The sequence below is a fragment of the Oncorhynchus tshawytscha genome, linkage group LG28 (assembly GCF_018296145.1).
Source record: "Oncorhynchus tshawytscha isolate Ot180627B linkage group LG28, Otsh_v2.0, whole genome shotgun sequence".
NCBI lineage: Eukaryota > Metazoa > Chordata > Actinopteri > Salmoniformes > Salmonidae > Oncorhynchus > Oncorhynchus tshawytscha.
Genome location: NC_056456.1, coordinates 25,806,345 through 25,832,553, shown reverse-complemented (window position 1 = coordinate 25,832,553; position 26,209 = coordinate 25,806,345). Strand labels below are relative to the sequence as shown.

At 40.7% G+C, this 26,209-nt stretch overlaps 1 protein-coding gene across 11 annotated transcripts in view; it reads right to left on the bottom strand.

The window, feature by feature from the left end:
* Nucleotides 1–13,926, bottom strand: part of LOC112226989 (ATP-dependent 6-phosphofructokinase, platelet type) — a 37,035-nt gene extending 23,109 nt beyond the window's left edge. For 4 of the 11 annotated variants that reach the window (XM_042307690.1, XM_042307696.1, XM_042307691.1 and 1 more), the window contains exons 1-4: nucleotides 13,647–13,926; nucleotides 3,115–3,188; nucleotides 1,128–1,205; nucleotides 207–396 (exon numbers count right to left, since the gene is read on the bottom strand). In XM_042307690.1, the coding sequence (XP_042163624.1) occupies nucleotides 207–396; nucleotides 1,128–1,205; nucleotides 3,115–3,188; nucleotides 13,647–13,740 (436 nt within the window). In that variant the 5' untranslated portion in view covers nucleotides 13,741–13,926. The remainder of the gene's footprint in view (nucleotides 1–206; nucleotides 397–1,127; nucleotides 1,206–3,114; nucleotides 3,189–13,646) is intronic. The other 7 variants (XM_042307695.1, XM_042307701.1, XM_042307699.1 and 4 more) reach the window with 3 other exon arrangements.
* Between the last annotated feature and the right edge of the window lie 12,283 nt (nucleotides 13,927–26,209).

Sequence of the window (26,209 nt, the reverse complement as noted above, 5' to 3'; positions counted from 1 at the left end):
AACGCAACATGAACCCACTGGCTTCACTACTGAGTAATGTACACTCATAGATAGAATGGCTGTAGACAGGCTTTGGTAATACATAGTAATACATGTTTTACTACAACATGTCAGGCATATAAATAAAAACATTTGTGTAGAAATGAATGATGGAGTAGATTACTGTGAACATTTGGTCCACTCCATTGACTATAACATTGAGATACCCTGCTGGACCAGTTCCTCCAGTAGTCCGCTCCACTCCTCTCTGAAGAGGTTGGCCCCAGTGAGGCTGCCGTCCCCTCCGATCACACACAGGTTGGTGATGTCACGCTGCACCAGGTGGTGGGCAGCCTTCAGACGCCCCTCGTGGCTGCGGAACTCCTTGCAGCGGGCACTGCCAATGACTGTGCCACCCTGACAGGAAAACACAACGGTCAAGAATTCAGATGAATGGATGAATGACAGTTGGAAAGATGGATTGATGGATGGATGACAACTGAACTGATGGATGGATGACAACTGAATTGATGGATGACAACTGAATTTATGGATGGATGACAACTGAATTGATGGATGGATAGGTTGAGGTTGGTGGATAGATGAATGAAGATTGGATGGATGGGTGAAGGATAGATGGAGGGATGGATGGATGACTGAATTAATTATTGTTAGAAGGATAGACTGATGAATGTGGATGGATGGATGGATGAATGGATGGATGGATGAAGGTAGGATGAATGGAACAAAACAGCTCTAGAGCAAACCAATGGATGATATTATCTGACACAATTGAGCACTGCTGCATTGATAGGTGTCATGAATTCAACATCTCACATATTGTTTTAGTGTTGTGTTGTGTGGTGTGTTTTGTTGTCATTAACTATCAGGTTCTTGCAGAATCCACCTTCCACTGTTTAGCATCGGCCAGAAATGCAGCTGCGCTCATCTGTCACATGCAATTTGTAAATTCTGGGACCACTGATATATTCAAACCATTAACCATCATATACTGTATAGTATACTGTAGCCTCTGGCCAAAATATTAATTAACCACTACGTATACTATATATATAGCCTGTGAATGTGATGATAATGTTAAACAAATCCATAGTATTTTGCCTAAAGGCATTCATTGCACTACTTACCACTTGCAGCATGCTGGAGACACTTTCCCATGATGCCTCTTCAATATTATCCCCACCATCTACCATACCCTGGTAACCCTGCATTGAGAAAATACATGTTAACATTATCTCACAGCACAGGCCTATATTTCCTAATAGTAATATGAACATATTAACATTATCTCACAGCATAGGCCTATATTTCCTAATAGTAATATGAACATATTCATGAATTACAATGTTGTTACATAGTAACAGTCGTTGACTCTGCAACGCATCTTTGATAACATCAGGGATATTGACTTACATTCATTTTGAGAGGACAATGCTAAATCATGCTAACTGCTACCTGTAGCAAAAGTAAACAACAGATTATCATGGATGCTGTCTCTCAGTACCAAGTCGATGTGCAGGGGTAATTGAGGTAGATATGTACATATAGGTAGGGATGAAGTCACTAGGCTACAGGATAGATGATAAACAGTAACAGCAGTTTGTGATGAGACAAATAGTTAGTGCAAAAAGGGTCAATGCAGGTAGCTAATTAGTTAATTAACTATTTTAACTATTTATTTAGCAGTCTTATGGCTTGGGGGTCGAAGCTGTTCGGGGTCCTGTTGGTTCCATACTTGCATCGGTAGTGCTTGCTATGTGCTAGTAGAGAGAACCCTTTGACTTGGGTGGCTGGAATCTTTGCTTAAGTGTCGTCTATTGTTAGAGACTCCAGTGTTTGATGACTGATGAAAGGTATTCCATTGAGCAGGCTCACAGCACACTCACTGTCTGTGTCTCAAATGGCACACTAGTCCCTATATAGTGCACAGCTTTTTACCAGAGCCCTATGCACACCAAAAGTAGTGCACTATACAGAATAGGTTGGAATTTGGGACATACGCTCTGCAAGAGGCTAACTGTAACATGTTGTTATCTACTCTGTCTGACTCAATGGAGGCAGGAGGATAAGAGCTCTGGTGTCAATGTCTAAATAATTGGATTACAGGAAGCTTCAGACGTCCCTGTAGTGCCATCACCATGAGTCTGAATAAACAACAGTATGCTGTGAGATACATCAGTGTACCTTTAATAAGTGAGCATCATTTGTGCTAGTGTTAAAGGGATGGTTCATCTCATTTTCATGTTTGGGCCAAATTGATCTTACCTCGAGTTGTCTATGTATGCCGGTACCCCGTGTATATACAGTAGCAAAGTTATCATTACTCGTGTATTTATTCCTTGTGTTATTATTTTTATATTATTTCTCTGCGTTGTTGGGAAGGACCCGTAAGTAAGCATTTCACTGTTAGTCCACACCTGTTGTTTACAAAGCATGTGACAAATACAGTTTGATTTGATATTCTCATACAGTATTCCATCATGACCTCTTATGACCAGGCGTTACGTCATCCTTATAAAAGCATTAAGTGAAAGTAGAGACAGAATCTGTAGAGACAGAATCACACCTAAGTTAATTCTTAAACCCTGAAATTATTTTATTTGACCCCATTGTTGGGAAGGGCCTGTAAGCAAGCATTTCACTCTAGTCTACACCTGTTTATGAAGCATGTGACAAATACAATTTGATTTGACCCCAGTGGACAGGAACATTATTAGATAACCTCCAGAGTATGATTTCCTCAGCAAATGAATTAGCTGCTTATGTATGGGAAACTGCTCCCGCTACCAACACCATGACTTCACATGTTTCCAATTCAAATACTTCTCATTTCCATGACCCTTAAATTAAATAAAAGTCATCTCGTTGAACATTTATGCCGAAGAATCGATCCTCCTCTGTTTTATTTAAACATTACACATTCTGCATAGAGATCCTTTTAATCACCAATTTAATTTAGTGTTCTATTTCATTCTGTAACATTTTGTTTATCCAAACCACTACTGCTCAAAGCAAAAGCTTTGCCCTATGAGCACAGAGCTTGTCGGTGTTGATTTGTCTCAGTGTCAGTGGTAGAACAGTACAAGCCCGCGGGAGTGTCTATCATGATCTCACCTCATGGACGAAGTAGACTTTAGCTCCCACATAAATACCCATGCGGACCACAGCCCGTACAGCAGCATTCATACCTGCACAACAACAACAACACAGAGGCAGAGAGAGTCAGAGAGAATGAAAAATACATTAATTATATGACAATGCATGTTATATTTGGTAGGCTACAGGCTGAAAATACAAATCAGGGAGATTGGATGAATCGTGTAAATCAAGTTAACATGGTGTGCTCCGTCCAGCAGAGAAAGATACTTGCATAGGCATTGACCTTGATTCAGTATCGAGTACATTTTCCATTGACAGTGTGGAAATTGGTCATAATGATTACAAAGACTTGCATCTTAGTTGCACCAAAACTATGTTAATATTGTATATTATTGTATATATATAATATTATACAAGTGTGGGAATAATTTTGAATGCAGTATCTTTGGTCACCTTATTACGGACAAGACAATACACTCTAATCTAGTACCTACAGTAAAAGGGTTATCTGGCTGTCCCCATAGGAGAACCCTTTAAGGAACCCTTTTTGGTTCCTTTTTGCTTCCCCTTCCACAGAGGGCTCTACATGGAACCCAAAGGGGTTCTACCTGGAACCAAAAAGGGTTCACCTATGGGGACAGCCAAAGAACCCTTTTAGAACCCTTTTTTTCTAAGAGTGTAGCACTTACTGCTTACAGCTACATTCTCATTAGTCTGTACACGCAGCCAAGAACAGTAGGGCAGCCCTGTGGTGCCAAGACTGCTCTATGCTGATGTCCTTCCACTTCTCCCACACCACACAACAAGGCTGCTATTCACTGGCTTCCCAGAGCACTCTGAGTGTGGGCGGGAGCAGGCGCTGCCTTGGATGTCATTATTGTTAGTGTCAGCCTCCAAGAGCTTCGTAGGCCCACAACAATGAACTCACGTGTGTCTGAAATGGGACCCTATTCCATATAGTGCACTTACTTTGACCAGGGCCCACATAGGGTACACTATATAGGATATAGGGTTTCATTTCAGGATCAGCATGCCTTCACAGTAAACAGACTGTAGAGAGACCAGAGTGCATGGTTGGTCTGGCACGGATATTAAGGGTCTGTTGTCTGGGTCGATGCTAACGAGCACGGATTCTGGTACTGTGGGTTGGCTGGTGCCAGTCACTGTTGCTAGGAGACCAGTAACAATATAAGATGAAGGAGACCTGTGTGTACACAGAAAATGGTGCATATATTAGCCAATGTAGGTTAACAATGATAAACACTGAATCCCACTGGAAGATTTCCTGAAGCATGGCCAATGGTTCTGTAAGTAATTTTAGGAATCACCCTATATACAGAACCAACTGATATTTTCTGTCAGATAAGCCAGAAGTCTTAGTGGTTTTTACTTACATCATGTGAATGTTCTAGTCTTCAGGGTAGGCTACAGGATGCTTTCTAGCTTCGACCACAGCTGGATTCTGACGGGACTTTTGCACTATATTCCTGCTGTGTAGACAATGGTAGATTTCATGGTAGATAGTCTCGTACAAATTGCTTGGTCTAATGGTAGCCCACTGTTGACACAACAGGAATGTAGTGGGATTGTAACAAAAGTTTGAATCAGGTGTTTATTTGATAGCGAGGGACAAATGTATCTTTACGACGGCCAAGTAGTGTTCGTAGAGATTATGGATTAGGTATGTTTAGTTATGTTTGATTTCTCTACAGCAGGCAGTGGTGTGTATTCATGAATACCAAGGGAAACCAGGCTTCCCCCAAAAACGTACCAAGAAAAAAATAAAAACACATAAAATAATGTATCTTTCATCTCTCTGTGTTTCATAATTTTCTCACAAGAGAAAGCATCCGAGTGATCAAAACAGTGCTCCTCTGTCTCTCTACGTGACAACCATCTACAGTTGAAGTCGGAAGTTTACATACACTTAGGTTGGAGTCAAGAAAACTCATTTTTCAACCACTCAACAAATTTCTTGTTAACAACATATAGTTTTGGCAAGTCAGTTAGGATCTACTTTGTGCATGACACAAGTATTTTTTCCAACAATTGTTTACAGACAGATTATTTCATTAATAATTCACTGTATCACAATTCCAGTGGGTCAGAAGTTTACATACACTAAGATAACTGTGCCTTTAAAGAGCTTGGAAAATTCCAGAAAATTATGTCATGGCTTTAGAAGCTTCTGATAGGCTAATTGACATAATTTGAGTCAATTGGAGGTGTATCTGTGGATATATTTCAAGGCCTACCTTCAAACTCAGTGCCTCTTTGCTTGACATCATGGGAAAATCAAAAGAAATCAGCGAAGACATTAAAAAAAAGAATTGTAGACCTCCACATGTCTGGTTCATCCTTGGGAGCAATTTCCAAACGCCTAAAGGTACCACGTTCATCTGTACAAACAATAGTACACAAGTATAAACACCATGGGACCATGCATCCGTCATACCGCTCAGGAAGGATACGTGTTCTGTCTCCTAGAGATGAACATACTTTGGTGCGAAAGTGCAAATCAATCCCAGAACAACAGCAAAGGGCCTTGTGAAGATGCTGGAGGAAACAGGTACAAAAGTATCTATAGCCACAGTAAAACGAGTCCTATATCGACATAACCTGAAAGGCCGCTCAGCAAGGAAGAAGCCACTGCTCCAAAACTGCCATGAAAAAGCCAGACTACGGTTTGCGACTGCACATGGGGACAAAGATCGTACTTTTCTGAGAAAAGTCCTCTGGTCTGATGAAACAAAAATAGAAAAGTTTGGTCATAATGACCATTGTTATGTATGGAGGAAAAAGGGGGCTTGCAACCCGAAGTACACCTTCCCGACCGTGAAGAACGGGGGTGGCAGCATCATGTTGTGGTGGTGCTTTGCTGCAGGAGGGACTGGTGCACTTCACAAAATAGATGGCATCATGAGTGAGCAAAATGATGTGGATATATTAAAGCAACATCTCAAGACATCAGTCAGGAAGTTAAAGCTTGGTCGCAAATGGGTCTTCCAAATGGACAATGACCCCAAGCATACTTCCAAAGTTGTGGCAAAATGGCTTAAGGACAACAAAGTCAAGGTATTGGAGTGGTCATCACGAAGCCCTGACCTCAATCTTATAGAAGATTTGTGGACAGAACTGAAAAAGCGTGTGCGAGCAAGGAGGCCTACAAACCTGACTCAGTTACACCAGCTCTGTCAGGAGGAATGGGCCAAAATTCACCCAACTTATTGTGGGAAGCTTGTGGAAGGCTACCTGAAACGTTTGACCCAAGTTAAACAATTTAAAAGGCAATGCTACCAAATACTAATTGTATGTCAACTTTTGACCCACTGAGAATGTGAGAAAATAAATAAAAGCTGAAATAAATCATTCTCTCTACTATTATTCTGACATTACACATTCTTAAAATAAAGTGGTGATCCTAACTGACCTAAGACAGGGAATTTTTACTAGGATTAAATGTCAGGAATTGTGAAAAACTGAGTTTAAATGCATTTTTCTAAGGTGTATGTAAACTTCCGACTTCAACCTACTCATCTTGTTGGCTGACAAAAGTAAATGTGGACAGTTCTTCCAATATCTTCAAAGTTCACCTCGGAATTGGATAAGGACGTGCGCAGTTGTGTCCCTGATGTGTCTGTCTTCACTTGTAGCCTGTGAGAAAGACCCGATCGATCACGTGATTGAGTGTGCAGCACTCACTGGCCACAAAATGCATGGACTCTTTTAGGGTGCATTACGGCCACACAAAGGGGATGCCGCCATGAAATTCTAGACATGATCAAGTGCTTGTCAAATTGTGAATGAGTGATTGATGTAGTGTGTACAGCCTAGGCAAAAAACAAAGCAGGGATCATGCATTTCAAGCAACTTTTTTCAAATCATCATTAGAGTCGCATCATGCAGCCTTAAAAAATAAAAAATAAAAACATCCATCATACCGCTCAGGAAGGATACGCGTTCTGTCTCCTAGAGATGAACGTACATTTGTAGAAAAACTAAAGTTACATTAATGACTCTAAATTAAGCATATAATAATACCTATTTCTTTGTTAACCGCTCAACACAGAATAGCTGCATGTGCGCACTCCCTCAAATTGTTTGGAGAAAATATTATTTCTGTCACACCCCGATTTGTTTCACCTGTCTTTGTGATTTTCTCCACCCCCCTCCAGGTGTCGTCCATCTTCCCCCTTATCCCCTGTGTATTTATACCTGTGTTCTCTGTTTGTCTGTTGCCAGTTCATCTCGTTTGTTCAAGCCTACCAACGTTTTGTCTCAGCTCCTGTTTTTCCCTAGTCTCTCTTTTTCTCGTCCTCCTGGTTTTTGACCCTTGCCTGTCCTGACCAAGTACCCACCCCCCTGATCACTCTGCCTGTCCCTGAGCCTGCCTGCCGTCCTGTGCCTTTCCTCCACCTCTGGATTGCTGAACTCTGCCTGTCCCTGACCCTGAGGCTGCCTGCCGTATTGTACCTTTGCTCCTACTCTGGATTATCGCCCCCCGCCTGTCTTGACCTGTCGTTTGCCTGCCCCTGTTGTTACAATAAACATTGTTACTTCACACAGTCTGCACTTGGGTCTTACCTTGATTCCTGATAGTTTATATTTTATTCAGCTTTGTTCAGTTGTATTCTTCATACTATAAAATAATGCCATGGAATTCTAAGCAAATCTTGTCTGCTAAATTCACTTTTGTAGCCCACAGCCATTTGGCTTAGCCAGATCAGGACCTAACATAAGGACAACTCAGAGTATGCTATTCTGTTCTTCTGAAATAGACAACATTTTCTTCATATCATGCTTCTTTAGACCTGTCTAAATTAAATAATGTATTTATTGTGGAGGTGTAGGCTATATTACATGTATTTATTAGACTTTTTAACATGTAGATGTTCAGAAGGTCAGCATCAGTGACTTGTGAAAGCCAGAAGATGGTAAATGTGTTTATGTTAATTAACGGCCAATTACCATGAGACAACAGTTATTTTCGTGACCGCCACAGCCCTAGGTGCACCAGGAGGTTGCTGGCGGGGGGGGGCGCTTGGCTTCCCCAGTGATTTTAACCACGCACGCAACTGAAAGCAGGGTTCCCCAACTGGTAGTTTATTTGGCCCTCCCAAGTTTCTTTTTTTGCATTTTCATTCTTGGACATAGAAGACAATAACAACACCAGGAAATCGGCCCTAGTGATTTTAATTTTGGTCATCTGTTTCCATGTATTCCCACACATAATAGAGATACAGTGGGGCAAAAAAGTATTTAGTCAGCCACCAATTGTGCAAGTTCTCCCACTTAAAAGGATGAGAGAGGCCTGTAATTTTCATCATAGGTACACTTCAACTATGACAGACAAAATGAGAGAAAAAACATCCAGAAAATCACATTGTAGGATTTTTAATGAATTTATTTGCAAATTATGGTGGAAAATAAGTATTTGGTCACCTACAAACAACCAAGATTTCTGGCTCTCACAGACCTGTAACTTCTTCTTTAAGAGGCTCCTCTGTCCTCCACTCGTTACCTGTATTAATGGCACCTGTTTGAACTTGTTATCAGTATAAAAGACACCTGTCCACAACCTCAAACTGTCACACTCCAAACTCTACTATGGCCAAGACCAAAGAGCTGTCAAAGGACACCAGAAACAAAATTGTAGACCTGCCCCAGGCTGGGAAGACTGAACCTGCAATAGGTAAGCAGCTTGGTTTGAAGAAATCAACTGTGGGAGCAATTATTAGGAAATGGAAGACATACAAGACCACTGATAATCTCCCTCGATCTGGGGCTCCACGCAAGATCTCACCCCGTGGGGTCAAAATGATCACAACAACGGTGAGCAAATCCCAGAACCACACGGGGGGACCTAGTGAATGACCTGCAGAGAGCTGGGACCAAAGTAACAAAGCCTACCATCAGTAACACACTATGCCGCCAGGGACTCAAATCCTACAGTGCCAGACGTGTCCCCCTGCTTAAGCCAGTACATGTCCAGGCCCGTCTAAAGTTTGCTAGAGAGCATTTGGATGATCCAGAAGAAGATTGGGAGAATGTTATATGGTCAGATGAAACCAAAATATAACTTTTTGGTAAAAACTCAACTCGTCGTGTTTGGAGGACAAAGATGCTGAGTTGCATCCAAAGAACACCATACCTACTGTGAAGCATGGGGGTGGAAACATCATGCTTTGGGAGTGTTTTTCTGCAAAGGGACTAGGACTACTGATCCTTGTAAAGGAAAGAATGAATGGGGCAATGTATCGTGAAATTTTGAGTGAAAACCTCCTTCCATCAGCAAGGGCATTGAAGATGAAATGTGGCTGGGTCTTTCAGTATTACAATAATCCCAAACACACCGCCCGGGCAACGAAGGAGTGGCCTCGTAAGAAGCATTTCAAGGTCCTGGAATGGCCTAGCCAGTCTCCAGATCTCAACCCCATAGAAAATATTTGGAGGGAGTTGAAAGTCCGTGTTGCCCAGCAACAGCCCCAAAACATCACTGCTCTAGAGGCGATCTGCATGGAGGAATGGGCCAAAATACCAGCAACAGTGTGTGAAAACCTAGTGAAGACTTACAGAAAACGTTTGACCTCTGTCATTGCCAACAAAGGGTATATAACAAAGTATTGAGATAAACTTGTTATTGACCAAATACTTATTTTCCATCATAATTTGCAAATAAATTCATAAAAAATCCAACAACGTGATTTTCTGGATTTTTTTCCTCATTTTGTCTGTCATAGTTGAAGTGTACCTATGATGAAAATTACAGGCCTCTCTCATCTTTTTAAGTGGGAGAACCTGCACAATTGGTGGCAGACTAAATACTTTTTTGCCCCACTGTATCGTATACAACTGTAAGCAAGGTTTGAAATGACGTTTTAGTCAAATATTATGGTCTTCTTGTGGTCAATTTGCAGTAAAAAAATGTTTTTTATTATGTTCCGGCCCACTGACCAGCCACTCAAAAAAAAATATTTGGACGCGGGTGAATCTAGTTGATGATCCCTGCTCTACAGCAACAGGATGCAGTGTATTTCTCAAAACAGACATATGCATACAACCTCTTCCTTCCAGCACTACTGACCCTTCAAGATAGGATCAAGCAAAGTAAAGAACAGCAGGCCGATGAAACACAACAGTGTGTTTGAAGGGTTTGAGCAAGGTGAAAATATTTGGGCCATGCCAGTAACAATCTTTAAAGCTGTGAAGAGATAAAGCGTCATTACATGGTTACACGTGTAGGCTTTTTAGAACTAGTACTCTGATGAGAAAGGGAGTAGCCTACTACTCTACTCCCCACTATGTCACACTTTAATGACAGATACAGTAGACTATTGTTGCAAATGTACTACAGTATCATAAATTCAGTGGAAATCTCAGCCTGCTGTAGTCTGCCAATAAGATAGTCCATGTAAAGAGAGTACAATATTGTTAGTGAATGACAGCCAGGGCCAGGCATGGAACAATGAATGGCTGAGTCACACTTATTACTACCACAGTCCTTTACTGAGATGTCAGTTGTGTTTCCACATTATAGTGATGCATAGAGGTAGCCAAATTTCTCAACTCTGTGAGAGGTAGGCTACATTTCGGAGTTAAGAAACCCAGGGGACAACTCCACTACTTGCAGCGCCTCACGTAGGTCTACCCTATTCTCATCCCCATCCTCCTCTTCGCGTGCTTGTCTGCCCATTAGTAATGCCATGCGCGCTACAATAGTCAAGATGTGATTTAAATGGCAGCCACCTCTCCTTGTGTCCCATGATAAGGTGCACTGTGGCTGTGTCCCAAATGGCACCATATTCCCTGTAAAGTACACCCATTTTTATCAGAGCCCTATGGGTCCTGGTCAAAAGTAGTACGCTGTATTGGTAATTTGGGACACAGCCCGCCGCCACTTCCTGCCAGGCTGGCACAAATGTTAATCCTCAGATGTTTTAATGCACAGGGAACTTTATAATGATAGTCACATTGAAATAGGCTGATATAAAATTAAATACATTACAATATTGATAGGCTAGTATGCAGTGGCAACCCATCATTCAGGACAGGTGGGGGGGCAGAGCTGAAAAAAGTGCCTGTTTTGCATTAACACGTGCTAATATCAGTTTGCAAACAATGTAAAAAATAAAAAATCATTGAGTTAATAAAGCCGCACACAAACATGGTCTGTTTTTTGCTTTCTTGAGTAAGGCAGCTCTAAAATTAAGGTGTTTCAGCCTAGCTCAGTGCTTTCTGTGGTGGTGGGGCAGCCAGTGGAAAATACAGAGCGTAGGGGTTGGTAATGTTCTCTTGTTGCGCCGTGATTGGCTAAGTGTTCTGTCACTCACGGGGACACTACGTCACCGCAAAATCTACTGAGAGAACTCGAAAATTCTAGGCCCTTTGGTGCTGACATACAGTTACATTAGAAGTGCCCATCAAAGGCTCAAGGTCATTGACCACAGATAAAATGACATCAAATCACATTATATCTACTGTAGCTTAGGTTGGACTGATCATGTCAACCTCAAACTTTCAAAATCTTAGCTAGCAAGCTAGACAAGCAGTCATCCTCATGAATCAAGTCGACAATCTACTGGCAAATACTTTTCATATGAAGATAAATTATAGATAAAACGTATCGGTGCTCATCGGCCATTGAACATAAACATTACACAACAAGATGGAAACTCAACAATGAGAGGCTTCGAAGGAATCAGTGGCTAACTGCAAGCATTGCTAAGCAATCACTAGCCTGCTATTCAGTGGAGTGGGTGTGTTGTCCAAGTCTGGGTTTAAGGGTCTCTTTTCCAAGCTTAAAAGGATACAAATTCACATGCAACAGACTTCAGTGAGTTCAAGAGAAATGGGAACGCTGACAAAAACTAGCTCGGACTTGAAAAATACATTTTGAACGATTATCCAACTCGGATGTCGGGAACTTGGGCTTCTTTCTAGAGCTCCGACCTGAAGATCACTGACGTCATGAATCGGCCTTGTTTTTTTGAGTTCCCAGGTGTCTTGAAAGCACCATAAATCCAGAAAATGCCAGATTTTGTTGACTAAATTTGCCCACAAGAAGGACGCCGTACCACCTTCCTGTTCAAGTGAGCACAGCACAACAAGGTGAGTCCAAAAATACATTGTATGCTGCTGCATAAATTATGTAATATGCCAGGGAGATATGTATACTGTAGCTAAGAAAGCAATACTAAGTGTATGTTGTGTAATAAGCTATTAGTAGCCCATGTGGCGCACCCTACTAATTTGGTCCCTTTCCCCCTCATAACCTAGCCTACTGTTCTTACTTGGTGGTGCACATGTAGCCTATAGCCTGTTTGAGAGAAATGTAATCATTTAATATTTTAAGAGCTTTCATTGTCTGCTTATATGCCCCCTTCATTTATCCCACGGTTCTGTCTTGGTGTACAGGGAAAATACTGTAAGAATGGCCCATGAACTTAATTCTATTAATGCACATTTCAAAAGTGCTGAACAAATAGTTGACTACGTCCGTCTACGTCCGTCCAAGCTCGCTCATTAATGTCTTAATCAAAATGACAAATAGCCTCTTATCCGATTGTCGTCCCCTTATGCTATAGTTTGTACATCTCAATTGTTAGTAGAAACCACATTTGTTTAAGCAAGTCAGCTATATCAGCTGTTTTTTTAAGGCAGTAAATGAGGCTGAATTAACTGTTTAGCTGCCTGACAAGGCTCCTCTGATAGCCAGGTGTAGCAGTGGTAAGGATTCACTCCACGGTGCTGAAAAGAAAGCTCTGCTCTTGGGACAGCTTTATGTAGGCCCTAACAGTTTGTGGGCACCGTTTGATTTGTTATAATGCAATTAATGTATTGTGTTGTGTAGAGTGGCTTTGCTGGCATGGATCCCAATTTTTTGTTTTTGTTGAGGTTGCCCCACCAAGACTTACATGCTAAAATCGCAACTGCTACTATGCACATATGCTTAGCTCTCTGCAATTGGCATGTTGAGTTTAACATCCAGGGCGTGCGCCTGCAGACGTGATGACATATCTGCGCCATAGGTTATCAACGAATGGAATTCCGCAATGCAGGCTTCAGTGTCGGATAGTGCTATCCGGGATTCTTGGGACGTCCACACTCTTACCCTAACCCTAACCTTAACCATAAATATCCCTTACCGGATAGCACCGACCCTTCAGTATGATACACTTTTTTGCTCCGTGTTTTTGTTGATTACAATAAAGCATCATCTCCCTTTTCCAATGGTGTGACAATTCTAACCAAAAATAGCCTACCAATTGCCTACATACTCCACAAATAACGTTATTATGAATTTTTATTTAATGTTGAACAGCTTTTTTTGGTTAATACTCAACTAGCTTACATTATCTTTTGAATAATTAAGTCAAACATATGAGAACAAAATACTAAGTTCCTTTAGGCTAAACACAATGACAGCACTTGTAATACTGATATTAACTCGACACTTTGTTTCCCTTTTAGTATCGTAATGATTACACAATTCCAGCGTTTATTTCAGTATCACTCTAATCCACTTGTAGCCTAACAGTAACTGATACCTTGAGCATCTCCTCCGCTTGTCAGAACGCCGATGGATTTTCCAGCACCGGAAAGATTCTCAAAGAATTTCTTGGTGTCCTGCCGCTTCGCCATGGCTCCCTCTTCTACCCTTCACAAGATTATATACGAAAAGTCTTATTTTTGTTGATATGTAGGTTTTGAAATTAAATAGGTGTTGGTATTTGAGAGACCGACTGTAAATGAATGCAGTGGTTAACGCCCCCTTCCTTTCCCTGCTTCGCTGACTCGCTTCTGACAGTCACCGATGGCAACAGTGAGGTCACGGCTAGATGGGATACAGTTTGTGTCAAATTAACGTCTAAAGTATTTTTTTTTGGGGGGGGGGGGTAGCTAACCCTAAACCTTTTCATAACCTTAACCTAATTATCATAACCTGATAAGTTAGTTATCTTAACTTGCTGCTCAACCCAAATCTGTTAAATTATGATATAAATTGTACCCCATCTAGTCAAAACCCAGCGGAGAGCCTATAAAGCAATCATCCTGTAATTAATTGACAGTGGTGTCATCCAATAGAATGCTGCATCACGTATATTCCTCCAACTATTCTGACCAATTGGGCCGGTAGAAATTACTAGCGCGACAACGCTAAGGCAGGGACAACGATGAGGTAGGGACTAGGAACAGTTAAACAGGGAGCAATGAAGTAGCTGGCAATTTACTAGTTTTTATTTTCTTTTTTATAAATCTGTCCATAGGCATAGTTGAGTTTCAACCTCAAAGTGAATTTACTATGTAATGAAATATAGTCTCTGATATTGTCTGATTGTAACTATTTTGTCCTGCATCACTCCTTCAGCCTAGACCAACTGCATCATATTACATAACAGGCCACAGCCCCATCATGAGCAAGAAACCAAGATGGCATCTCAGAGACTCAGACGATCCGCTGTCATACTAATAGCCCCCACCAAGCTTGTTACCATCCAGGCATCCTTATTTTAAAATTTTATCCAGACTGAAATGATACTACTCTGGAGAGGGGTGGCTATAGAATACTTATGTGAAGAATCAATTGCTTGGCCAGAAAAGAGAGAGTGGCACACCTACTGGTAGAAAGAACATGGATGATGAAGAACAGACACAAGGATGTCAGTAGCATGCAATATTCTTCTGCCTCACACCACATTACCTAATTGGTTGTATTTACACAGGCAGCCCAATTTTGATACTTTTTCCACTAATTGGTATTTTGACCAATCATATCAGATCTTTTCACATCAACTCTTTTTCAGAGTTGATCTTACTGATAAAAATACCAATTAGTGAACAAGTTCAGATTGGGCTGCCTGTGTGAATGCAGCCATACTGACACAAAGCTATTGTCTGCCTAAATGTTATATTATTTCTGGAAAGCCTCTCCTTACAAAGCCCTAAAATATTAATGAAAGTCCAGGTGTGGGAGTAGTAGAGCCTTTCGTGTGTATGTTATTCTCTGAGTCGATATGACAAGCAGTGATGCAGAACTTCTAAATATAGAGTAGCCTTGGGTCAGGCTGGTGCTAGGGGTGATGGAGAGGGAGAGGAGAGGGGAGAGCCCACACAGCTCTTGGAATGCCATGGTCTGATATTGCACATACAGCACTGAGCAGTTTTGGTCCTGCATTTCACAATGAGCAGTCTCTCGTTGACAGGCTTAACTGGCCAGGAGTTAGTGCTCACCCAAGATTAGGTTCTGGGTGCTACTCATATTTACTCATATTGAGTAAACATCTTCTTTGTTTTAATGGCCTCTCGCAGGTTGGTTGTTCAGTGTTGGTTATTTAACCCTGTCAAAAAGGGCAAGCAAAGCAGGCGTGAAAGTCCTCTAAACACTGGGTCTGAAATCATTTGACCAGCGTTGGTGTGATACTGCTCGATTTAATTAATGAATCAGCATATTGTCAAAAAATGTAAGAAAAAAAGGCATCACTGTTTTCCTCAATTTTACTGTTTTCCTTAATGTGCACATGAAGTCCAAATTCATTACTTTTGTCATAGAATTCCAGTTCATTGGAGGTTTGTTTGATGATGCATTTTTTAAAAATTTGCATCTGTTTTTTTACTGTCAGTAAAGAGAGACATCTAGTGGCATATTGCATCTCTGCAGGCTGTTGTGGCCTTTTATGAATGTACTCTGCTTTCCAACCAGAAAGGGGAGCTCAACCCCCAAAAAATGACTCTAAAATTAGACTTCAGAAAACTATGAGTGGCTTATCTTTTGTTGCTAGGACCAGGTTTGGGTAGGTTACTTTCTAAATGTAATCTGTTACAGTTGCTAGTTGCCTGTCCAAAATTATAATCAGTTATGTCATTTTTGGATTACCCAAATTTAGTAACGTAATCTGATTACTTTATGTTACTTTTGGATGACTTTCCCCTTGAGGCATTAGAAGACAAAAAGGATCATCAAACACATTTGGTGTGTCATCATAGTGGTCTCTGACTTCTGGTCAGACTCACTCAGGTGGAACAAATTTAAACTTGTGCCTTTTTTCAATGCTGAATTCAATGTCATTGAGAAATCAGAAAGGTGTCATAATGGTTTTTTTTTCTCGAAAACATTCTTTCTGAATTTTAAAGTAATCCAAGGAGTAATCATTTAGTTTTTTTTAGTATCTGTAATCTGATTACAATGTTTTTGTTACATGTAATCTGTCACGCCCTGATCTGTTTCCCCTGTCCTTGTGCTTGTTACCACCCCCCTCCAGGTGCCGCCCATTTTCCCCATTTTCCACAAACCGTGTTCTCAGTTTGTCTGTTACCAGTTTGTTTTGTTTTGTCAAGTCTACCAGCAGTTTTTCCCTCGGTTCCTGTCTATTGATTGTGCCTGTTTTTCCCGGTTTTGACCTTTTCTGTCTGCCCTGAGCCTACCTGACGTCCTGAACCTTTGCCCCACTACTCTGGATACCGACCTCTGCCTGACCTGACCCTGCCTGCCGTCCTGTACCTTTGTCCCACTACTCTGGATTATCGACCCCTGCCTGCCTTGACCTGTCGTTTGCCTGCCCCTGTTGCTGTAATAAACATTGTTACATTTGGGTCTTACCTGAAACGTAATAGTAATCAGTTACTCTCCAACCCTGGCTGGGACAGTAGGATTTATCTGGAAAAACAACAACAAAAAACTTAGCCAGGACCCACAAATAAATATTTTTTTCTGTCAGATTTTGATCTTATTGTCTTCAGGTTAAAGATGAGACAGACTGACTCTTTCTAGAACCAGCTTCTCCTAATCATGCAATCTTGCATCAACACACCCCATTTGGTGAGTCACAGGCAAACAACATCCAACATGCAGACTAAACATGAGATATTCAATGACATGTATTCTCTATTTATATAGATAGTTGTCTGGAAATGTTGCATCTAGAGGATGATCTTTCTCTTATAATCAACGGTGCCTCACAGTTTTGGCTCAATTGCTGCCATTTGGTTCCTAGTGAATACAACATAAGCCACACATTCAAAGTTTACAAAAGTCAAGTTTCTCAAGTACAAAATGCCTAAATTTGCACATTTAGATTAATCTGGTTTGTGTTTTGCCTAAATCAGACAGTTTGTGGTCCACTTCTGCTCTAAGGATGTATTATTATTCAGAGCATGAAGGACTTTTTTTCTCATCAGGTCAAGTGGTCAGGAAAAACTCAGGGCCAAACCTATCAACTATCATTTTGATATATTGTTTTTAGACAGCTGTAAATTATTTCTTGTAAAACACATGAAATTAAATAAATATTTGATAATGCAATAACAGAACATAAGAAATACTACGTAACTGCACACATCTGATCATTATGAGTTAGTAATAGAGACAGAGATACAGTAAGGAGTTTGGGAAATATGAAATGATACCTTACACCTCTAGAATTAAACTGCCTGTAAATATTTAATCAGCAATTTGATATGCCTTTCAAATATTCAGGAAATGTAATCAAGCTAATCATAATCTTTACTCCGTGTCTTAATGAAAGATCCTAGTATGGAATTTTCAATCAAGCATGACATGATTAGTTGACTAGTGGCTCATAGATAGGAAAAAACAACCTTTGACAACCGTCTCCATCCAAAATATGAGGAACAAAGTCAAAATCTAATTCTGACAACTGTAGTAGGTTACATATGAAAAAAGGTTAGAGTCAGGTTTCATGCCAAATGCTGCATTTAACTAAATAGAAAGCATTTTACCTTCACATTTCCACTCTGATGCCAAATCTGGTTGAAAAAAACTAAGAGAGAATAGAGAGCCAAACATTATAGGGTTAACATCTCTTTAAAGAGAAGCACTTTTCCTCATTTCTTGGAGGAAGAGACACTTCCATTGGAATTGGGTCAGATCTATATTCTCTAATCTGCTTGGCCTCAGGAGAGCGTATGGAAGATGTTGTACCCCATTTGGCTGAGCGGCCCATGGGCTCATTGTGAGAGCAGCTCATTCCCCCTGCCTATCCTCTGGGGTCTCAGACACTGGTTGGAGCATGTGTTCTCTGTTCCTTATGAGGCACGATGAGGCTTGCCTCTGAGGCCAAAACAATGCTGATATCTCATAATGAATTCAATCTGAACTGAGGGGAAGAGAGGTCACATCACTAGCTATGTCCCAAATGGTACCCTATTTCCTACCTAGGAAATATAGGGAATAGGGTGCAATTTGGGAGCATCCTGGCAGTTACAACTAGGTGTAATTCCATAGGTTGTCTAATACAAAATCTGGGTAACACTTTATTTTAAGGTACACATATTAGCCACTAATTTGTAGTTTCTAAGTATGTATACAACATATCTGTGGCCACTCATGTGTGTCTGTCTCCTGCAGTCCTGTTGGCATAAAGATGAGGTTGGTTTGTTGTCATAAACTCTTGTGATTCAAACTGAAACAAAACAAATGGAAACGTCTGCAAACCACACACGGAACCTTAACTCATAATGCGATCTTGAGAACTCTCTCATGTGTCCCTTTTTCAAATGCTTCCCTTTGGCTGATATCTGGAGGCATGTCACTACTTGAGCTATTTCATGTGTCCCAATTGGCACCCTATTCCCTACGTAGTGCATTCCTTTTACAAGGGTTTATAAGGAGTAGGGTGCCATTTAGGACACAGATATATAAACTACAGCTAAAATAATCTTCATGGCGTGGAGAAAACTACTCGTGCCTCTCTGACGGTCTGTGTCCATGTGGAATCATTTCAGGATACAAGGATAAGTCCCAACTTTGGGATGGAAATTGAGGGACAGGGTGAGATGAGAGATGGGCTGCATCACAAATGGTACCCTTTTCCTATATAGTGCACTACTTTTGACCACTTCAGAGTGAAGTGTCAAAAGTAGTGCACTAAATATGGCATAGGGTGAGATTTGTGACTCAGTATCTAAAGGAACTGTGGGGTACAGACCACAGGAGGCTGCTGAGGGGAGAACGGCTCATAATAATGGGCAGAACAGAGCAAATTGAATGGCATCAAATACCTGGAAACCATGTGTTTGATGTATTTGTTACCGTTCCACTCATTCTGCTCCAGTCCTTACCGGGATCCTGTTATCCCCAATTAAGGTGCCAACAACCTCCTGTGGTAGAGACTAAAAACACACAAAGGCAGTGAGGTAAAATGTTATCTGGAAGAAGGGTTCCAAAGGGCCCAACACAAACCCCCAGACACATAGCCAGAGGCAGAGATAAAGGAGGAGGTTACAGTATCAAACTAATCCCCTCGGGGAGGCTTATAGTTATAGTCAGCACCCAAACAACCTGAACTTGCATCTCTCCTCTCCATACAGCTGGAAATGAAACAAATATGACAGCCACAATTAGAAAGATATTGATATGGTATTGTTACATCCCTGTGTACAAAGTGTGCCATAATTGGAACAATAATTGGGATATGATTTATGATCATTATCATTCTGAGGACAATAATGGTATGTGACTGGCAGGGATTAAACACTTGTTAATTAAAAGTAAAGTTTGAATGGTATTTATTGGGAGGATTATTCAAAATAGGTATTATGACACAAACGACATGAGTTTGAGGATTGCATGAACCACATTCAAACATGCGCCCACTGAAAAGTGATTGCTTCAGCATTCTTCATGGATGTGGTTTTTTAAAGCTGCGGATAAATGATAGCAGGTAATGGTTCCACCATTACGATAATGACTGTTTGCAATGCATGATTCAGACAGGAAAGCAAATATGATTGCCTTAAGCCTGAGTTTCCATGACCGGAAGAGGGACTAAACTCTGAAACTATCAATGAAAACAGTTTCCTATTTACATGTCATGTGTTAATTCATTTGAATGGATGGTCACTTGATTGTTGTAAGAGAAAATAATAGTCATGACTCTTTTGACATTTCAGGCATATAAAGACAATACACTCAGGGTTGTGTAGGTTACTTTATAAATGTAATTCGTTACAGTTACTAGTTACTGTACCTGCTTTGACCACTACTGAAAAGTGCTATTTACATGTGAAAAATGAATGCCATATGCTGCATTGCCTATTTTTTTAAACTTTTTGTTGGTGACACTTTGACATCTTGATAATATGCAGCTGTTTAAATAGACAGAGCTATGGATGCAACGACTGACCATCCATGATACCTAAATGATTGTTTTAACCATGTTATGAGGCTATACAGTGTTTGATTACATGTATAATGTTTACAAACATTGGATTAAACAAGCTTATATTTTGGGAGTGTGACAGTTGAACTAAGCTCATGAGTTATATTCTTCAAGAATCAATGGAAAAGTGTTAAACAAATCAAAATATGTTTTATATTTGAGATTGTTTAAATAGCCACCCTAACAGCTATACACACTCTTGGCATTCTCTCAAGTACATTTCTGGAATTTCTTTCCCTCTTAATGCGTTTGAGCCAATCAGTTGTGTTGTGACAAGGTAGAAGACCAAGTCCATATTATGGCAAGAACAGCCCAAATAAATGCTTCACAGAGTTCAAGTAACAGACACATCTCAACATCAACTGTTCAGAGGAGACAGTGTGAATCTGGCCGTCATGGTCGAATTGCTGCAAATAACCCACTACTAAAGGACACCAATAATAAGAAGAGACTTGCTTGGGTCAAGAAACACAAGCATTGGGCATTAGACCGGTGAAATTTTTCCTTTGGTCTAGAGTCCAAATTTGAGACTTTTGGTTCCAACCTCTGTGTCTTTGTGAGACGCTTGTGGGAGAACAGATGATCTCCGCATGTGTATTTCCCACCGTAAAGCATGAAGGAGGAGGTGTTATGGTGTGGGGGTGCTTTGCTGGTGACACTGTCTGTGATTGATTTAGAATTCACACTTAACCAGCATGGCTACCACAGCATTCTGCAGCAATACGCCATCCCATCTGGTTTGGGCTTAGTGGGACGATTATTTGTTTTTCAACAGGACAATGACCCAACATACCTCCAGGCTGTGTAATTTTACCAAGAAGGAGAGGGATGGAGTGCTGCATCAGATGACGTGGCCTCCACAATCCCCCGACCTCAACCAAATTGAGATGGTTTTGGATGAGTTGGACCGAACAGTGAAGGAAAAGCAGCCAACAAGTGCTCAGCATATGGGGAACTCCTTCAAGACTGTTGGAAAAGCTTTCCAGGTGAAGCTGGTTGAGAGAATGCCAAGAGTGTGCAAAGCTGTCATCAAGGCAAAGGGTGGCTATTTGAATTTATAAGTCCAAAATGGATGTAGCAAGTACATATTGCCCCTTTAAGTCTATCAAAAGTGTGCGAGTTTAAACATGTGTCTATTAGGTCTATGGATTGAAACAATGTATCAGCAAGAATTAGATTGAGCAATAATAAAAGCCCCACTTTTATTACATAGGCTGTGATCCGCAATGTGCAGCTGTTGCAAGAGCCATTTTTCACTGGCTGTCCACTGGTTTCAAAAACAATGATTGATAGGCAGCTTCTCCCAATATTGGGTTCAAATACACATTTAGATTTGTGAACAGCCATCCATAACAACCACAATCTGTAAGGCGCAAATAGCTAAATGAGAGAGCAGCAGTGTGATTCACATCAATGAGCTATGTAGATATCAATAATAAGTGATATCTGTATCGCCGTAGACTACACCACTGTCGTCATCCATACCTCCAAGCATCTATTCAAGTTGGATCATTTTTGGATGCCGACAGCAGTCGTAACATTGGAAGACATAGCATGGACTGCAGCCTACAAAAGCCTATTTCCGCTCTTTTCCCGCGATCCATCAAACCCATTATGTGTGTCATCATAGTGTTCTCTGATTTGTGGTCAGACTCCCTCAGGTGCAACAAATTTAAACGGGCATTTTTTTTAAAGCTGATTTGGATGTCATATTTTTTTGCAAACCTCCTTTCTGAATTTAAAAGTAATCCTCGAAATAATCATCTAGTTTTTCAAAAGTATCTGTAATCTGATTACAATATTTTTGCTGGTAAAGTAACGGATTACAGTTACTGTTTTTCTGTAATCCATTACTCTAATCCGTTACTCCCCAACCCTGAATACACTTGCGCTTTCCTGAGGATATATGCAATTGCGCACATTCCCCCCAAAAAACAGCATAAATGTGTTGCGTTCTTGCACATAAAGCTATGTTTAATGCATATTATTGTTCATTTTGAAAAGGGAACAAAGCACACATCACTTCCTATTAGAGCAAAATACAGTGCTAAACCCTTCGAGCGTGTGCTGGTTCTCCTATCCAGTCTAAATGATGTCACTTTATAAAAAGGCTGTCACAGCAAGAATGTAGGTGGCCCCCCAAAACAGCAGCAGGGAGATTCCGGCGGTAAAACTCACACATCACTACCGCGCTTCAGTGAAATAGTACGGGACTTTACTTGGAAAGTCTCAGTTTCTCATTTCACCAGTTCTCAACAAGGGAACAGCCTTCCACGGCCACTATAGGAGTTTATTCTTGTGCCTCATGGCTGCGGTTCTTGGAAACAGCACCCGAACTATGGGAACTTCAGATTGTGAGCTGAGAAGCCAGTTCAAAAGGAGAAGGAGGAGGTCGACAAGAAAAGGTCAGTGGACAAATTATGAGTTGTTGCAAGGAGTTGAATGTGGACAGAAGATCAAACAATATACCATTTGATTTGTTAAGATTATAACGTTTGCCTTGAGGGTGCCTTTGTAGGCAATAAATCATAGCCTATAGCCCGAAATAAACGCAGGAATAATTTGTCACTGATGGTTATTGTGAATATATTTATGTTATTTATGCTAAGGTTTGCCAGTGGCCATAAAAATAAATCTACATACATGATTACAAATAGGATCACCGTAAAACGAATCACCTGTGCAGCACAACTCATTTCCACCAGGAGTAAAGTGATTTAAGAACTGTATAAATGTATCTCATGTTGGAGGCAACAAACAAATGCACTGTGATGAATTTGATGTGATGAATTCTCATATTGTTATACTTGTAAGCAGTGTTCACGCTAAACTGTGCGCGTGCGCGGTCGCGCACTTCCTCCAGTACTGCCGCGCACAAGAAATGCCATGCTGCGCAGAGACGTAAGAGATTTAACTTCACTGAGTTCGCCCCTTTAATTTGCACTATTTAAATACAGAAAAATCTGTGATCAACAAACCAAAACAAATCTAACTTTGCAAGATTGATTTTATTATAGGCAGAGCCAGAGCGCAACGGGGTAGAATTCTATTGGCTGGGGTAGCCCACGAGCGGTCTTTCAATCACACGCGAGTGAATGCGCTTTTCAGATCGGTTCAGGTCACAGCGCAAAGCCAAGCGTGTGCACATTTCTTGATATTCTTTTACAGTTAGCAAGTTATTAGCCCAGTTCTGAATAATTATAGGTCATTAATAGGGAGTTACTGCTTCCTAGAAGAGCACAAAACGTGTAGGCTACATTTCAAGCTGTCTTTGAAAAACCCGTCAGATAAGAAGTGTATGTCTAATTAAAGGGGCAGTGTTGTATTTTCAGACAGGGTTGAATATGCAAATAAGCCAATAGGCAGAGGGGTAGCCCACACTGTCTAATTATCTGTGTGGTAATAATAATCCATTGTATTTCGTAAACACAAAACAATGCCATTTACAGTCACCTATTTGGCCCATGGTTTTACAGACCAAGTAAAAAATCATTAATTAATGTCAAACCCTTTTTTAAATTTAACTAGGCAAGTCAGTTATGAACAAATTCTTATTTGCAATGACTGGCTACCCTGGCCAAACCCAATCAACACTGGGCTAATTGTGCAGTGCTCTATGGGATTCCCAATCACAGACAGAAGTGATACAAATCCAGGTACTGCAGTGACACCTCTTGCACTGAGCTACAGTGGCTTAGACCACTGTGCCACTTGGGAACCCCTTCATAATGTAAAAACGTTTTTAAAAGTCTCATGCAATGTAGGCCTGCAATGACCACCACATATAGGCCTCTGTGGGCTATATCGTAGAAATCAAAAGCTATTTCCATGTGAAAATGTTATGTGATTTGCTCCATTTGTTTTGTTGGTAGGCCTACATTATGCTCAAATAGCCACAATAGCCTATTGGCTACTGTCTAAAACTGTAAGGGTACAGCCTCAGTGTTCACTGTAAACGTGTACAGGCAGTTGCACAAAATTGTCACAGTGTTCAGGTTTTCGCTCACAAGACCCAACATTTTCTCAGTGCCCCAAAATAATAGAGGGAACATTGACTAAGTGCTTTTGGCCCTGAATTGATCAGTAAGAATAGTATAAAAATATGCTAATGTGGGATGTGGAATTGGAGACAAGTGGGAGTGGAGTTGCTGTGTGGGAGATAGAATGATGGTCAAAGATAAAAGTCAAAAATAAAGTCAAAATAAAGATTTAAAAGTAAGTAAGTTTGAATGACACTGAGGGGCAGTGTTTTTACAACTAATGCCGGTTTGCCTGAGGCTGATGCCAGTCAGGTGTTTGTACACATATACGCATATACACACACTCTTAATCTCATACACGCATACACTGACGGACGTAGTGCCAGACATGCACACAAACATATACAGTTGGCATTGCTGTTATGATTTTAGTTGTCCTTGATATCCTTAGTTTATTTATATATTTTTTGCTGTTGGATGTTTTCTTTTGTCTTTTTCTTTCTTTCTCTTTAGTTCTTTTTCTTGGCTGTTTGTGCATTGAGGGTTTCTTGGGTGTGGTGAATGGAATTAATTGACTTTTTTGTAAAAAAAAATTAAAAAGTTTTATTTTTATTTTTATTCTTGGGGGGGGCTGTGGGAGGGGTCTCGGATGGTTGAGGGACAGCTATTGGGGAACTGTGGGGGGATCTTGGAGGGTTCGGGTGCCTGTTTTTTTGGCCTAGTGGGAGATCTGTCGACGTGCCCTTGCTTCTGTGTGTCGCTCTGAATGGTGTCTGTTGGATGACTGGTGTGATGTAGTTGTTGAGTGGCTTCACTGCAAGTATATTGTATATTTCGGATTTTAAATAAATGGTCAAATATATATACAAAAATATAAACAATTAAAATGGCTTTTCACAGTTCTCCGCCTCCATCTCCTGTTATTTAAATTCACTCTCATTTTCATGAAAGCCCTGACAATCATTTCTATTGTCCTCTTGGCAACAGGTCATATTTTAGGATTACACAGCCGTTTGTTCTGGACACACTAATCCTCAGAACATGCTACAGATTATTTCATAAGGGGTTTTATATTAAAACCTATGCTCATTCAAAGTGCTTAAGCCTATTCTCTTCCATTTATGATCTATTGACCTTTTGCTGCTCAAGGTGAATTAATGGGAGAGTATATAAGGATACACAGGGTGAATACATTGTATGCATCCCAAATGGCACCCTATTCCCTGATTTACCTTTGCATTAGGTACATTTGTTGAAACAGAGACCTGTGAAACCAAGGATACATCCCAAATGGAACCCTGCTCCCTATATAGTGCACTACTTTTGACCAGAGCTATTTGGGATGTAGCCTTGGTTTCACAGGGCTCTGTTTTAACAAACCTACCTAATGCAAAGGTAAATCTTAGTGCTGTATTATTTTAGGTATCCCCAAGGCAACAGCTACTCTTCCTGGGGTCCAAACACATTAATGCACTTACATCACACATAAAACAAAAGATCAGATTCAGATGGTTTAATAGTCACATGTACAGGGTTGCAGGTGTGATTGCAGGGTACAGTGAATATCTTAGGCCTTGAGCTCCAACATACAGGACTAGTGAAATAAAACATTTAAATGATAAAACAGTACATCATCTACCATTATTACACCACTTCATATCTACAATACAACATGTATAATAAAACCATTCAACAAAATTACAATGTACGCGTGTGCTAGCGTGGGTCTGTACCTATGTGTGTGTCTTTTCACAGTCCCTGTTGTTCCATAACGTGTATTTGTATCTGTTTTTTTGTTATCTGATTCTACTGCTTGCATCAGTTACCTGACGTGGAATAGAGTTCCATGTAGTCATGGCTCTATGTAGTACTGTGCACCTCCCATAGTCTGTTCTGGATTTGGGGATGGTGAAGAGACCTCTGGTGACATGTCTTGTCTTGTGGGGTATGCAT